Source organism: Eretmochelys imbricata, chromosome 2 (genome assembly GCF_965152235.1).
Source record: "Eretmochelys imbricata isolate rEreImb1 chromosome 2, rEreImb1.hap1, whole genome shotgun sequence".
NCBI lineage: Eukaryota > Metazoa > Chordata > Testudines > Cheloniidae > Eretmochelys > Eretmochelys imbricata.
Window position 1 is genome coordinate 41636205 of NC_135573.1, and position 17762 is coordinate 41653966.

At 41.5% G+C, this 17762-nt stretch overlaps 1 protein-coding gene across 2 annotated transcripts in view; it reads right to left on the reverse strand.

Annotated features, from left to right (window-relative positions):
* CPQ (carboxypeptidase Q) overlaps positions 1-17762 on the reverse strand; it is a 259790-nt gene that overhangs the window by 221119 nt on the left and 20909 nt on the right. For both annotated transcript variants that reach the window (XM_077808923.1, XM_077808922.1), the window contains exon 2: positions 7849-8304. In XM_077808923.1, the coding sequence (XP_077665049.1) occupies positions 7849-8304 (456 nt within the window). The remainder of the gene's footprint in view (positions 1-7848; positions 8305-17762) is intronic.

Sequence of the window (17762 nt, forward strand, 5' to 3'; positions counted from 1 at the left end):
CTACAGCTCACTTCATCGGATGCATGTTTTCTGACATCATTTGTGGTATCTATTTGTGGATCATGTCAGTAATCATACACTAAAGGAGACCTGCAAACATTATATTTAGAAAAAAACTAGAAAAAATAGAATTACGATTTTTGATAACTGTAGGAAAAATGCGACTTTTTATTGTTAACCACTGCATAAAGTGGTGCATGAAATACCAGTATTACAAGATCAACATGAATTTATTGGTACCACTCCAGGTTTTTCTTTACAGTTCAGTGTCCACTTGGCCAGAAAAAAATAAATGTGACATCTGGATATTTGATTTTAAAGATTTAAAGACACCACTTTGTGTGCTGTGCGCTATTCAATATTTAATTCACTGTTAATCACTCTTTCATTTGAGTTCTAAACCTCCAGATGGTTTTGAATACATTACATTTTCACAACACTTTGGAAGCTACATAGAAAAATTCACTAGAAAACCAGTACAATATTTGACTTTCCCTTGAAGCTTGACCAAAAAACTCCCCAACATTTACATCTTTAAATAACACAGATCTGCTAATTTAATACCCTCGTGTGAATTTACTGGAGTCAAATTAGGACTGTCCCAGTGAGGTGCAATAAGGTTTACGAAGGGTCCTTGCTAGTGTAATCTCTCTTCAAAATTTTACATGTTGTTCACCCATTTGATTCCTTTGTTTGGAAAAACCAATAATTTTTTTGACTTGCTTATGAAGCTTAATGTTAAATAGACAATTTGTTTTTGCATAGCCGAATGTACTCACTCTTAATAGCATCACTACAGATGTCAACACAATTTTAAGAATAATAGGGCTATTCCCACTAAAGTAGGTAGCAAAACTGCCACTGACTTCAATAGGATCCAGGTCAGAGCCAATAATTGTTTGTTAACAGTGTTTTAAAACAGCCACAATTGGTTTCTGCTAGGGCTGTCAAGCGATTAAAAAGATTAATTGCGATTAATCACACTGTTAAACAATAACAGAATACCATTTATTTAAATATTTTTGGATGTTTTCTACATTTTTAAATATATTGATTTCAATTACAACACAGAATACAAAGTGTACAGTGCTCACTTTATATTTATTTTTATTACTAATATTTGCACTGTAAAAAACTTAAGAAATAGTATATTTCAATTCACCTAAGACAAGCACTGTAGTGCAATCTCTTTATAATGAAAGTTTCACTTACAAATGTAGAATTATATACAAAAAATAACTGCATTCAAAATAAAACAATGGAAAACTTTAGAACCTACAAGTCCACTCAGTCCTACTTCAGCCAATCGCTCAGACAAACAAGTTTGGTTACAATTTGCAGGAGATAATGCTGCCCACATCTTGTTTACGTCACCTGAAAGTGAGAACAGGCATTTGCATGGCACTGTTGTAGCTGGCATCGCAAGATATTTATGTGCCAGATGCGCTAAGGATTCATATGTCCCTTCATGCTTCAACCACCATTCCAGAATACATGCATCTATGCTGATGATGGGTTCTGCTCAATAACGATCCAAAGCAGAGCGGACCAACGCATGTTCATTTTCATCATCTGACTTAGATGCCACCAGCAGAAGGTTGATTTTTGGTGGTTTGGGTTCTGTAGTTTCCGCATTGGAGTCTTGCTCTTTTAAGACTTCTGAAAGCATTCTCCACATCTCGTCACTCTCAGATTTTGAAGGGCACTTTAGATTCTTAAACCTTGGGTTGAGTGCTGTATCTATCCTTAGAAATCTCACATTGGTACCTTCTTTGCGTTTTGCAAATCTGCTTTGAAAGTTTTCTTAAAAAGAACATGTGCTGGGTCATCAACCAAGACTGCTATAACATGACATAAATGGCAGAATGCGGGTAAAAAAGAACAGCAGACATACAATTCTCCCTCAAGGAGTTCAGTCACAAATTTAATTAATGCATTTTTTTTAACGACCATCATCAGCATGGAAGTATGTCCTCTGGAATGGCGGCCGAAGCAGGAAGGGGCATATGAATGTTTAGCATATCTGGCAAGTAAATACCTTGCAACACCGGCTACAAAAGTGCCATGCGAATGCCTGTTCTCACTTTCAGGTGACATTGTAAATAAGAAGCAGTCAGCAGTATCTCCCATAAAACAAACTTGTTTCTTTTAGCAATTGGCTAAACAAGAAGTAGACTTGTATGCTCTAAAGTTTTACATTATTTTGTTTTTGAGTGCAGTCATGTAACAAACAAACAAATCTACATTTGTTAGTTTCACTTTCATGACAAAGAGATTGCACTATAGTACTTGTATGAGATGAATTGAAAAATACTATTTCTTTTGCTAATCCTTTTTACAGTGCAAATATTTGTAATAAAAAAATAATAATATAAAGTGAGCACTGTACACTTTGTATTCTGTGTTGTAATAGAAATCAATATATTTGAAAATGTAGAAAAACATCCAAAAATATTTAATAAATTTCAATTGGTATTTTATTGTTTAACAGTGCGGTTAATCAGAATTCATTTTTTATCGCAGTTAATTTTTTGAGTTAATCGTGTGAGTTAACTGCGATTAATCAACACCCCTAGTTTCTGCTAAAATATTATACCTTCCTCTCTTTATATTTCAGTTTCTTTGAAATAAAATAGAAATAGAAATCAGAAAATATTCCTCGCTATAGGAACTTTTTAAGTTAGGTTATATTTGGGGGCTTATTCTACTAGTCAGTGTCCCTCTAAAATGAGATGACAGAGTGAAGATACCTATCAGGAAAAATAAAATTCATTTTAACATACACAAATACGAGTTCTTTGATAGCTTCATGGTAGAACATCTGCTAAACTACTATTTTTACTCAATTATGGTATCCCCAAGGCAGCAATTATATCTATTTTCCTTCAAAGTTTTTAGGGTATAATCAGTACTACTGGAAATCAACACAGTCTCTATATAGAATCTGTATGTTTTGCCAATATTGAAGCACTGGAAATAAGATTGGGACAATTCCTAAATATGGTAATCCTCTAGCTTGTTAGCTCTTGGTAACATTCAATTTAAAATGCGAGCTCTGAACCCAGCCCTATGAGGTGCTGAGTATTTTCAACTCCTGCTGACCTCTTTGGGAGACTCATAGAGATATTTTTTGGCCTCACTAATGCAGACATAAGAATCTCGGCATTATGGCTAGATCAAAGGAAAAGTGAAAACTAGGTCTCTGATGAACCTCCATTATTGAGCCCAGCCTTTCCTTGAAACTGAGCCCTGCAGACCAATGTCAGAATCACAGATTTCTCAAAGGAATTAAAGCACCTCAAAGGAATTAAAGGGAACTGTGTCAACTTGGGGGGAAAAACAACATTTTTCTCTGAAAGTTGGGACCTACTATTTGTTACAAGTACACCACTACTACTGAAATTGAAGAAGCTTACAAAATAATATGTTTCTGTATTGTTTCCAAGCTGCTTATTTTCTATTTCATGTCTAGTCAATTTTACTGTTCCCTATTTACTCTGACAAGGATGAAACTGACTAACTGAGAAGACCCTTATAAAAATCAGCTTTGGAGCAGAAAAACCTTTATAAAAATAACAATAAAACATTTTAAAAATGAAAGGACAATTTAAGACTGTAAAACAATTTCCATTTTAACCTCCTAATAATTGCCTGAACATTTACCTTTGGGGATGAAATTTTCCCATCTTTACTTTTTGCTCAAAGGGGAATTCTTTCATTTGAGCAAAACACCTTAAAATCTTGGAGTACGCAGAGTGAAAATACATTTGTTCTTTATTAAAGCATTCTAGCCTTCCCTCCCTACCTCTTTTTATTTTATTTATTTATTTAAAGAGGCTGAATTTGGAAACATGGCATCTTGACATAATACTTAGCTCAGGTAGTACAACACTGAAGTAGGTTAGCAGTAAGTGTAGCTATATTACTCATACAGAAAGAGTGTAAAAAAGTATGGAGATTGGAGTTCAAAAATGGTCTGATCCTTGCACCATCTTCCTTGGACAAAAAGGCTCTGCTTTCTTGACAAACTGCATCAGATCCTAAGTGAAAGTGCTCATTCCCCAGCAGGGCAAAACGTTGGGAATGCTCCAACATCAAATGAATTGTTCTATGCATTTCCTAAAAAATGAGTCTTCAGACAAGCTATTCTGTAAAAGTTTGGAGAAAATCAACATTACACTGATTGGGAAGTTCTAATAGCTGAATCTGTAGGTTTACAGCAATGTCTCTTCCAAAGAGACGCTAAGCATGAAATTTGTGGATCTTTAAAATGCTCATTTCCATGAGCCAATAGCAATTCAATGCTAGAAGACTCAGATGTTTCTTCACGGACTTTTAGTTACTTTATTTCAAGCAAAGGATGAATTACTCCCACAACTTCTTGGATAAAATGAAAAGTCAATAATGCTGATGAATCTCTGAGGGGACTAATTAGAATATTTCACAACTGATTTACTGTAGCTCCTTCCTTCCTTCCTTCTTTTCTGGAAATTAGGACACAGGAAACAGCACTATCTGGGAGAGAGGGAGTAGGTCTGGGAAATGAATTGCCCAAGAGTCAGAAATGACAAACACCATCTTAGAAAACAGTCTGAAACCATTTAAGTTGACTTAACTTACATCGGCATACAGCCACCTCAGTCATTACATGTTACTTGTGCATGTTTCCACTTTGCTCCTTGTGTCAGTGGTGCACGTCCTCACCAGAAGTGCTTGTATTGATTGTACTGTCAGCATGGGGCATTGTGGGATGGCTCCTGAAAGGCAATTACAGTTGACCTAACTATCTCTACGCCACTCGTGGAGGTTATGAAGTCAGCATAGCGAGGCAGTTACTTCGGGGGGAGTGAACTTGCATAGTTAGGTCAACGTAAGTTGCCTTATTTCTACCTGACTCTGTAGTGTAGACCAGACCTGACAATATATTTTCAGTCTCAAGTTTGAAACTAAGGTGCTTGTTAGGGTGGGCACCTCTCTAAGCAGCAGTTTCTAAATACCCTTGTTGGCTTGTGTTAGGAGCCCTGTGCAGTGGGGATTTCCCTTCCAGGCACCTCCTAAATTGCGCAGTTACTTCAACTATCCGAGACAGTGCAGGTCAGGCACTCACTAATACTTAGCAATTCTGCATATCTTCCCCAGTGTCAGAGCCCAAACAGACAGACTGATCTTGGGGTGACATAACGTTAGCTAAAGTTGGCTGGGTGCCCCCTTTCAGCCACCCCCTGGACTGCTGTGAGGGGAATCCAAGCCTCTGAGTCCCTAGGTGTTTTCAGCTTACAAAGCCTGAACAGAGCCCAGCCACTGCCCCAATCCCAGGGTCCCTAGGCACATTCCTATAATGCATAAATCACAACCCCTTAACTCCCTCCTGAGAGTTGGAACCAGCAGTCCAGCCACGTAGACCCTCTGGGCAAAATCCGGACTCCTCCAACTCCCCTGTACTTAAATACTCCAGTTCCCAGAACTCCACCCCAAAAGTTTGAAGCTTCTAGTTCATAGTTTACTTTCCTTTGGAGGCATGCAGTGGTTATGAAGCACATGACTCACACTCAGAATCTTTGCTCAAGTCTAACACATTTGCCCCTTTACTTAATCAAATAATGCACAAGAGAATATAGATCACACTGAAAAATAAACCCTATACATCTCTCTGCTCATTTTCTTCCCCACACCATTCTTTGGGGGTGGGGGAGGGAGTCAGTGTCCCTTGGACTTTCCAGAGTACTTCTGCTTCACTGCATGGATTGAGGGCTACAATGTGGAGTCTTTTTCTCCCTAGGTCAGCCTGCTTCCTTTGCCCCTGACTATTCTGACTTCTTCTCTTGGGAGTCCTGAGGCCAACTGAGCACAGGAAAGCAAACAGCCCCTTCATGCCCACATATAATGCAGGCCCCTACATGCAGGGTTGCTTCTCTCTACTTTTCAGCTAGAAAGAAAATGGCCAATAACCCCAGAAAGACCACGTCCTCCGGCTTTCTGACTCTCTCTCTTTGCCAGGTGACACTCTTGCCAGCTTCCTCATACATGCACAAACGGTGACTTTGTTGCCAAGCCGACCTCTCCTGACAAAACAGTTCTCCTGGCTGGGAGCCAGACTATTGTCTACAGCAATTACATTTCAACAGTCAGAGCATTTGAAGTCAAATGAAGGAGAAGAACCTGATTAGAGGTAGAGCCCATTTAAAAAGGTGCAAACTTAGTGTCTCCCTGAAAAACTAGAGAAGTAAGACAAGGCAAGTGTAAATAACTGAGGAAGGCAAATTGTGCATAGACTAGTTTTCTTACTGAAGTGCTCCTCAGTGACTCTTGATTGAGAGTGGGAACATGGTTTTCATTTTCGTTTTCTTTCTAAGTAGCTTGGATGGGAAGTGGAATGGATGAAAAAAACCTAAAACACTGAATGAACTAAAACACCTAATGAATCTACACTAAAAATATGTTTTACAAACACTAAGCCTTATAAATATTATGGGCTAGTTTGCTGATTTTACTAATGTTTCTTAATTGTTTTTTGTTTTAGACACAAGTTTATCCCCATCGTACGGTTGCCAACTTTCTAATTTCTGAAAACCAGACCTTCCCCCCCGCTCCACCTCTTCCCCCAGGCCCTGCCCCCAGCTTGCTCCTCTACCCCCTCCCACCATCTCTCACTGCTCTCTCCCCACCCCCACTCCCAGCTGGGCTCCCTCTGCTCAGGAGGCTGGGACAGGACCTGCAGTCTGATGTGGAGCCTGCTGACTGACTGCCCATGAGATGAAGGTAGGAGGTGGCCCCAGCTGAGCAGGGGCTGGCGCAGGTTGATGACTCGGCATCTCCCTCCCCCATCTGTAACCAGACTTTTGATGTCTGATCAGTACATCTGACCGGACATTGTACAGGTCCCCTTTCAACCAGACTTTCTGGTCAAAAACTGGGCACCTGACAACCCTACTATCATCTCCCCTTCCCTTCCAAAATTGACAAATGTATAGTTACAAGTTGTCCTGACACCAAACCATGACACTGATTCCATTTACATTTTAAATTTCCAATTTGTCCTGGGTCCCTTACTTGCATGCTGTAATATAAAATTTCCCAAGCAAAAATGAAATTGCTTTTACAATGTGTATTTCAGTAGTTCTCATCATGTGCTAGGTGCGCCATGAGCATACACACACCTCTCTCCTGCCAAGACGAGTTTACAGTTTGAGAAATAAAATCAGTCCTTATTAAAATGTACTGATCAGCTTTCATAACTAAGATTATTTTCACAGAGGATAATACTAAATAGCATAAAGTATTATGGAAAGAAGACTATATTAGGAACACACAACAGTTGCATATGGTAGGACTCCCTGGACAATGCTGCCCCAACCCTTCTGTCTGGATTAGAAAGCTGAGTTCACAAGGCATTAGCATTTAAGGCAGCACATTTAGTAAACTGATTTGAGGAAGTCTAAACTTCTCTAAATTACCAGAAGCACAATAGTCACTGAGGCAGACTACCATTTTGCCATTAATTGGCAATCATGGCAAAACCTCAAGCAGACAGGTACAGAAAGAGATGGCTTCTTTTGAGAACAGGCTACAGTTTTAGTGTTCAAAGAATAATAAATTAATAATAATAATAAAATCAGGCTAAATTTAAGGAGCTTATCAACTCCAGCTAAATACAGTGCAAGTTCCTAAAGTAACACCTCACACAGAAAGTTCCAGCAAAATAGTTCTCTCTGGCTCGCAGCATTTTTATGGCAGAAGGAGAGGACTAGCTTGTCTACTGACATGATTTGGGGGATTCTTTTCGTACCGTTATACATTTTGGTTTTTAAAAGCAACAGATAATAAAGTCAAAAGGTAGTAAAGTGTTACCTTCTGGAGGAGTTGCAACACTGCTTCCAAGTCCTAATATTGCAATGCTGTGGTTCCTTGGTGCCAACATCATAGCAGACTCTTCTCCCCTCTCCCAGTGAGGCACTTTTACAGGCTCCAGGTGGACATTTTCCAGCCCACCCTCCTGCAGGACACGGAACATGTATTTGATAGCCATCTCTAGATTTTTGGAGCCGCTGAGTCTAGGTCCAATGGTGTCAACAAAATTTGCCAGTCTTTCATAGGATCTGTTCTGGGCATTGCCATTAACAGCAAGGTTGATAATAGCCTTGGCAATATCGGAATACCCAGCTATTTCTCTTTTAATTTCTTCGAATGTGTGTTGGTGGCAGTCATCCCTGGTTAAAGGTTTCCCGGTGCATTGTGGTAAGAGATAGATGAAAACTATTAAGAATAGGAATTTCATTTTCCTTCCTTTTCTTTTACGCAGATGCCCTGTTGGAGGGGGGGAAAAACACAATTTTAAATCATTCAGCTATCAGAAATACTCTTGTTATTTATCAAGCAGGCTAAGATAAAAACAAATCTGATCAAAGCAAACTCAAGTGGCAGAGAACTAAACTCAACTTAGAGACAGAATTATTGAAGACAAATGCAAAAAGATACTTAAGCAACTGGACACAAACTTTATTGCTGTTTTAAAAGACATTTCACCCACTGGAATGCAACATTTCTTTAAATAATAGTGTTCTGCACTAAATAAAAACTCAATGCTGCTTCCATTTAAGTCAATGGGATGTTTATCACTGACTCCACTGGAAGCAGGATTGGTCCCCACTGCTAACCCAACACAGGACAAAGTGCATTACTATTGTCAGCACACAATACATCTGGACAAAAAGTCTTCTGAATCTCTTGTGAATAAAATTGTTTCAGACTGACCAGCTCTATAAATCAATAATATGCACTTTATATAGTACTTTTAATATCAAGATTTCAAGCAATTTACAAATGTTAAATAAATCCCAATGCCACCATGAGATAAAAATTAATTTCCCCATTGCAGAGATGTGAGGTTAAACTGAGAAGTAGGTTTCCTAGCCAGTCACTTGGGGCCGGAATTTCTGATGTCAATGGGAGCAGGGGGTGCTCAGCACCTCTGAAAATCAGGCCCTATGTGACTAGTTCAAGGCTTCTCAGCCCACAAAACCCAAACTTCTACCCTTGAATAATATTTGACAATTCAGTAATCTGGAATGCATACCAGCCAGGTATCTGGTATGCACTATGCAGTACCCACATTCCTGTAATCTCTTATTGTAGTCTGAAGAATGATTATAAAATTATCAAAAGATTACTTCTCTTCTGATTAGGATGTTGAATACTGGCATTCTCTAGGCTGCCTGTCATAAATATAAAGGGAAGGGTAAACACCTTTAAAATCCTTCCTGGCCAGAGGAAAAACCCTTTCACCTGTAAAGGGTTAAGAAGCTAGGATAACCTCGCTGGCACCTGACCAAAATGACCAATGAGAAGACAAGATACTTTCAAAAGCTGGGGGGAGGGAGAAACAAAGCAGCTCTCTTTGTCTGTGTGATGCTTTTGCCGGGGACAGAACAGGAATGGAGTCTTAGAACTTAGTAAGTAATCTAGCTAGATATGCATTAGATTCTGATTCCTTTAAATGGCTGAGAAAATAAGCTGTGTTGAATGGAATGTAGATTCCTGTTTTTGTGTCTTTTTGTAACTTAAGGTTTTGCCTGGAGGGATTCTCTATCTTTTGAATCTAATTACCCTGTAAGGTATTTACCATCCTGATTTGACAGAGGTGATTCTTTTACTTTTTCTTCTATTAAAATTCTTCTTTTAAGAATCTGATTGCTTTTTCATTGTTCTTAAGATCCAAGGGTTTGAGTCTGTGTTCACCTATGCAAATTGGTGAGGATTTTTTATCAAGCCTTCCCCAAGAAAGGGGGGGTAAGGGTTGGGAGGATTTTGGGGGGAAAGATGTTTCCAAACGGACTCTTTCCCAGTAATATACCAGTTAGACGTTTGGTGGTGGCAGCGATAAAGGCCAAGGGCAAAAGGTAAAATAGTTTGTACCTTGGGGAAGTTTTAACTTAAGCTGGTAAAAATAAGCTTAAGAGGTTTTCATGAAGGTCCCCATATCTGTACCCTAGAGTTCAGAGTGGGGAAGGAACTTTGACACTGCCAGTCAAATAACACTTAGAACATGGCTTCAGAGGGTGACCAGATATTTCACAATATAGCATCTCTATGTCTGAGTCCAGATATTTGCACAAATGTGATATTTGTTTTAGGTACCTATATTTATCTTTGTTAAACCATATGCCATTAGCCACACTATCAGAGGCTCGTTCACCTGCACATCTACCAATGTGATATATGCCATCACGTGCCAGCAATGCCCCTCTGCCAGGTACATTGGCCAAACCGGACAGTCTCTACGTAAAAGAATAAATGGACACAAATCAGACGTCAGGAATTATAACATTCAAAAACCAGTCGGAGAACACTTCAATCTCTCTGGTCACTTGATTACAGACCTAAAAGTGGCAATTCTTCAACAAAAATACTTCAAAAACAGACTCCAACGAGAGACTGCTGAATTGGAATTAATTTGCAAACTGGACACCATTGCATGAGGCTTGAGTAAAGACTGGGAGTGGATGTGTCATTATACAAAGTAAAACTATTTCCCCATGTTTATTCCCCCCCACTGTTCCTCACACGTTCTCGTCAACTGCTGGAAATGGCCCACCTTGATTATCACTACAAAAGGTTTTTTTTTCTCTCCTGCTGGTAATAGCTCACCTTGCCTGATCACTCTCATTACAGTGTGTATGGTAACACCCATTGTTTCATGTTCTCTGTATATATAACATCTCCCCGCTGCATTTTCCACTGCATGCATCCGATGAAGTGAGCTGTAACTCACGAAAGCTTATGCTCAAATAAATTTGTTAGTCTCTAAGGTGCCACAAGTACTCCTTTTCTTTCAACTATCTTCATTATTCCTACTTTAGATGTTCTCAACTGGTTTTATCTCCATCAAGTTGTCAACCTCTTTAAAAAAGATTCATAGATTCACAGATGCTAAGGTCAGAAGGGACCATTATGATCATCTAGTCCGACCTCCTGCACAACTCAGGCCACAGAATCTCACCCACCCACTCCTGCGAAAAACCTCTCACCTATGTCTGAGCTACTGAAGTCCTCAAATCGTGCTTTAAAGACTTCAAGGATCAGAGAATCCTCCAGCAAGTGACCCGTGTCCCATGCTACAGAGGAAGGTGAAAAACCTTCAGGGCCTCTTCCATTCTGCCCTGGAGGAAAATTCCTTCCCGACCCCAAATATGGCGATCAGCTAAACCCTGAGCGTATGGGCAAGATTCACCAGCCAAATACTATAGAAAATTCTTTCCTGGGTAACTCAGATCCTACCCCATCTAACATCCCATTACAGGCCATTAGGCCTATTTACCATGCATATTTAAAGATCAATTAATTACCAAAATCATGTTATCCCATCATACCATCTCCTCCATAAACTTATTGAGTTTAATCTTAAAGCCAGATAGATCTTTTGCCCCCACTGCTTCCCTTGGAAGGCTATTCCAAAACTTCACTCCTCTGATGGTTAGAAACCTTCATCTAATTTCAAGTCTAAACTTCCCAATGACCAGTTTATATCCATTTGTTCTAAAATACAAGTAAGCTGACTCAGGAACTTCTGTAAGCATTTGAAAGGCTTGCAAGTTTCTTAGTTCTGTGGTTTTTGTTATAAAAGCATTGGAAGATAGAATATGTAAAACTCTTTATTCTTATACACAAGAAGCTAGAATTGTTACACTTTCCTTTGAATTTAAATTGAGCTTCTATCTGAATGCTAAATATTATGCTCTTAGATGTTAAACACTTTTAAAAAGTTTAATAATGAAAATTAAAACCCTTTAGATGGTCCTAAATCTACAGATGTTCAGAGACCTTTTTAAAAATAAGAATACGATGCCAATTAGTCCCTGAAGGGTTTGATATACTCCTTTCACACATTTATGCACTCTTTATAACCAGTAGTAAGAAATTATATTTTTCACAGAGAAAAAAACATGTTTTTTAGAAAAACCTTAATTGTAAATGCAAAATGTAGTTTACTCTACAAAGGATGTTATTCTTGGTAATAATTGTTCTGTGCAGGGGTGAGGGACTAATTGAGTGAATGTTTGTAAAGTGCTTTGAAAATGAGAAAAAGGGCTCTACTGCCAAAGTATTATTTTAAGCTGTCCACATTATATTTTCAGGTATTCTTCACCTCTACAATTTAACAAATATTTCTGGATATGTGTACTATTCATTTTATCATCACTGACTTGAGAAATTTTTATGGACACATGCGTACCTACGTGGATGTTACCAGTAAAAACAGCAGAATACTCAAATATACTGCTGTACAGGTTTTCAAAGCACTATAAAAACATTACTTTATTAATTCTCAATAGCCCTGTGCAGTAGGTAAATTTTCAGCAAGGCTCTATGACTTAATAGATTATAAATCCAGAAGGGATTGCTGTGATCATGTAGTCTGACCTCCAACACAGGCCATAGGACAACCCTGAATATATTCCTGTTGCTCAAAGTCATACAGCAATTCAGTGGTAGAAGTGATGGCTGTCAGACATACACCAAGCTAATACTCAGTTTTTAAAACCCTTAACAGCAAATGCCCAAACTATAATTAAGAACTCCTCAACCCTTTTTCTGAGCAAACATTTCTTGCAGTTGACCCTATGGTGATGTACTCACTTCTCCTCGACATCCATCTTGGTCCATTTCTCAGCACTTTTTTTTTTAAATCCATCTTAGAACTTCATCATTCCAAAGGTGCTTTTTAATCTGACTACTGCTGACCCCATATCTATTCTTTTTTCTACTCCTCATGCCCTGAACCCTTTCTTCTCCTTCATTAGTTTCACCATCTTTAAATGTATATTTATATTTCCACACAAAAATCTTTGTTTAGGTGAAGGTTGCAGGCACACACTGGCTTGATTGCATATTACCTTTCAAGAACCACAGAGTTAAGAACAACAGCAAGCCCTCTAAATATTAGATACCCAATACATTCAGGTGTTAAACTTACAAGAAACCTAGACCCCTTTAAAATTTGGAAATGCACAGCAGCCAAGGTATCCAAACTATAAAGATACTTTGATGTTTCTCAGGATCTTACTGCAGAATCATAGCCATCCAGAGCAGTCTCAGTGACCATAAAAACTACAATACCTTACTCTTATCATATAGCAACTATGAGGGGATATTCTCCTTCCCCATGTAGACCCTCTCTTTTCCACTCCCTCCAGGATGAGCACATTGGTGTTCATATATCCACCACAGAGACAAAGGAAAGGGTTTAGGGCTCAAGGGGTCATCTTTCTCCCATATCGGATCCTCTGTGGTAAGGAGACCACTAGATTGGGAGGGTCTGGCTTGGTAGCATGTTAGAAGGAAGTGGAGCAATGATTCCAGTAGTAAGTCAGTAAGCATTTAGGACACGTCTATCTTGCCTATTTGCTACTTAAAGAAAACATGTGTATACCTAAACAGATGGAAAAGTAGCATAGCCTGTGGACCTTGGAATCAAAGGGAACAAAAGAGGTCAGCTCACATCATTTTTGGGAGACCCAATTACTAGACTTTTAAAATTGAGACCCAGAAGAGGATCCATAATCTCTTCTGGGATGCTGACAGTGCAAAGGCCTTAGAGGCACAGAATGAAAGAGCAGAGGAGTTTGAGGATTACCTCAGGGCATTCAGAGAGGGAACTATAAAGGCAGAGGTACAGATTTAGTTATTATTATATGGTTACACTACAGCCAGAATACTGGTGTGTTTTTATTGCTAAGCAGTATGTTTTTCCCATGTTCCTTCTCCTTGGACTGATCAATTACATGGTCCTAGCCTAGTCCTAGTCCTCTGGTAGAGACATTAGTAATTTTCGCAGGGACTGCTCTGTTCACTTTCCTCTGATTTTGCCAAGCTTATCATCCCCACAAACAAGTAAATGAGCTAATCTGATTTTCGCCATAAGCGGAAGTTCTGCAATGTGGAATAAGACAAGGATTTAGTAGAGTTAGCATCAAGATTGGAGAGGTTTTGGGCAGGGAGGTTTAGTGTTTGCAAATCCCCTGAACAGAGCTGATGTAGTTAGGAGTTTTTATATGGGAAACACAGGTTTAAAAAAGTAATGTTTGCAAATGCATCTAGACACAAATTTTCAACTTACTGTATTTTTTTAGTTGGAAAACTGAACCCCTTAACTCAAAAATGCAGTCTTCACTAGGAGATTGCTGCTACAGTAACTCCCTGCTTAACGTTGTAGTTATGTTCCTGAAAAATGCTACTTTAAGTGAAATCATGTTAAGTGAATCCAATTTCCCCATAAGAATTAATGTAAATAGGCAGGGGTTAGGTTCCAGGGAAATTTTTTTCACAAGACAAAAGACTATTTATACACACACACACACACATATACATACATACACACACACACACACACACACATATACATACATACATACACACACACACACACACACATATATATGCACAGTATAAGTTTTAAGCAAACAATTTAATACTGTACACAGCAATGATGATTGTGAAGCTTGGTTGAAGTGGTGAAGTCAAAGGGTGGAAGAGGGCGGGATATTTCCTGGGGAATGCTTTACTGCTAAATGATGACCTAGCACTCGGCTAAGCCCTCAGGTTAACCCATTGTTGTTAAAGGAGCCTCACACTCTACAGGGCAGCACGAATGGAGGGAGGGGAGACAGCATGGCAGACAGAGACAGAGACACACACGGGGTATGAGAGAGAGACACGCATAGCCTTTTTACCTTTTTACGTAGATCAGCAAGTTGAGACAGCAGCTGCTGCCAACAAGCTCCCTCCATCCTGATCCCTGTCGTGTCCCCCCATCTGTGTAGATGGGGGGCAGAAGCAGGGGGAAAGGGGGACACCCTGACATTAGCACCCCTCTTCCCCCCACCCCTGCACAGCAAGCAGGAGGCTCTGGGAAGCAGCTCCAAGGCAGAGGGCAGGAGCAGCACATGGCAGTGGGGGAAGGGACAGCTGAACTGCGGGCAATTGTTAGCCTGCTGGGCGGCTGCCGCACAGGGAACTCAGGGGAGCAGGGAGCAGATGGGGGAGGCGGGGGCCGCTGCTGGTCCGCGCTGGTTCCAAGCCCCCATCACTAGCTCCAACGGGCTGCTCTTTCTGCAAGCAGTGGACAAACAAGGCCATAAGGGAGCGTTGCACAACTAATTGATCAGCAACGTAACAACCGGGACGACGTTAAGTGAGGAGTTACTGTACTGGTCCCACCCCAAGGGGAGCTCCATGCAGAATTGTATCTAGGTCCCAGAATTCCTCTTGAAGCTTCCCAATGCACAACGGGAGCACATGTGCGGCTAAATGCTTTTGCAGATGCAGCATACTCCCCATCATATGACCCAGCAATTCCATTGACCATGCGTGGCAGAGGTCTAGCTCACGGCTCTGCTTCCTCCCTTTGGGAGGAGCATAAGAATAATGATTGAAACTTGTTCAAGGGTGCAAGGATCACAGCGAGGCTTATAATGCTCTCCTGGAGCAGCCCAGCAGGATGTAGTCAGTCGTTAGTACATTGTAGGAATCACTCATTACTTGACAAAGTAACATCATACTCTGTTATACTACAATACACCAAGCACTCTGCTCCTTATGCAGAAGGAGAAGAGAGCATCTGTTGTCTCAGTCCACGGAAAATGAAATTCAGCATTTCAGTGAATCGGCTGGGAAAATAACGTGCTGATCCTTACATAATCCACTAGTCAGATATTAATCAGATTTAGCAAACGAAAACAACTGTACCAGAGAGATTAACAGTCATAGGACTTAATGATTACTCAGCATATTTAATCAATCATTTGAAAACAAAAATCAGCACTTTGTTAGAACGTAGGCTACAAAATGAGACACTAAAAAGCAAAGCAAGTGTTCAGCAAGTACATGCTTCCAACAGGGAGTTCGAATAGGGTGTTAGAACCAACTTGCAGACTCTTCACTACAGAAAAACAAAGGTAAGATGAGAAACTAGGGAGATTTAAAAAAATAGAAACATGAAGACTTGTCCATATGGTGCATTGATGTGCACCACTTGGGGTGTAAATTCTAGTGTGCACCAGCACATTGTGCACCAACTGTACCTGTGGACCCTGCTGGTACGTATTAAAAGTTCCCTAGTGCAAAGCCATTTCTTTGCCAATTACAAATTTCATCCCCGCTTTCATCCAGACTTCCCTGTGGACTCTCCAGCTCCTGCAGCATACAGCTGGGTTAAACACCTACTGCAGGACACACCCGGCTTTGCGGTGGGGGACAAGGTCTACCCGAAACATAAAATCCAAGCACCCGTCAGCAAAATTGGATCACTAGTGTAATGGTCCCTTCCCAATAATTAAATAAATCAACCCACTACCTTTAAGTTATAGCTTCCAGAATCTGAAAATCCACCCCACCTTCCATGGCCCTCTCCTGACACCACACACAGAAAACCCATTTCCGGACTGCTTCAACCCGCTGCCTGCACTGGTAACTGTCCAGGCCAGGAAAAGTATATAGTCAAGCAGATTCTATACTCCAACGGGTGCAGGGCAAGCTATTCTACTCGACAGACTGGCAAGGCTAGAGTCCAGATGAACAATCTTGGGAACCTGAGAACATTCATGCCCCAGACCTAGGGTTACCAGGTGTCCGGTTTTTGACTGGAACTCCTGGTCAGAAAGGGACTCTGGCGGCTCCAGTCAGCACTGCTGACTGGGCCCTTAATAATGCGGTCGGCAGCACAGCAGGGCTAAGGCAGGTGCAGCGGGGCTACGCATAGGGGCATAGGAGCCGGAGGGGGGACATGCCGCTGTTTCCAGGAGCCACACGGAGCCATGGCAAGCAGGGAGCCTGCCTTAGCCCCAAGTGCCGGCTCCACAGCTCCCATTGGCCAGGAACCATGGCCAATGGGAGCTGTGGGGGCGGTGCCTGCGGACAGGACAGCACATAGAGCCGCCTGGCTACGCCTCCACATAGAAGCCAGAGGGGGGGACATGCTGCTGCTTCTGGGAGCTATTTGAGGTAATCACCACCCAGAGCCTGCACCCCTGACCTCCTCCCGCACCCCGACCCCCTGCTCCAACCCTAATCCCCCTCCTGCCCTCAGAACTCCCCAATCCCAGCCCGGAGCACCCTCCTGCACCCCAAAACCTTCATCCCTAGCCCCACCACGGAGGCCACACCCCCAACTAGAGCCCTCACCCCCCCTATACCCCAATCTCCTGCCCCAGCCTGGAACCCTCTTCCCCCACTCTGAACCCCCCAGCCTGAAGCCCTCACCCCCAGCCCCACCCCAGAGCCCGCTCCCCCAGCTGGAGCCCTCACCCCCCCTGAACCCCAATCCGCTGCCCCAGCCCAGAGCCCCCTCCCACACCCTGAACCCCTCATTTTAGCCCCACCCCAGAGCCTGCACCCCATTCTGCACCCCAATCCCTGAGCCAGCATGGTGAAAAGGAGCGAGTGAGGGTGAGGAAAGCAAGCGACAGAGGGAGAGGGGATGGAGTGAGCAGGGGGACAGGGCCTCAGAGAAGGAGTGGGGCAAGGGTGTTCAGTTTTGTGCGAGCAGAAAGTTGGCAACCCTACCCAGACATACGATGGGTTTTCCACCAGGCCCATCCTGACAGGCTGGATCCAAGGGCCCCTGGAAGGCACCCCATAAGGAGTGGGGTACTGTCACCCAGATGCAGCTCATTGCCCTCGGCTAATTCAGCAAATTAACCCGGCTCCTGATTGCCCGAAGACTCCATCAGGCACCTTCTTAAACTCTGCAGCAGCCCTGTGTCCCTGGC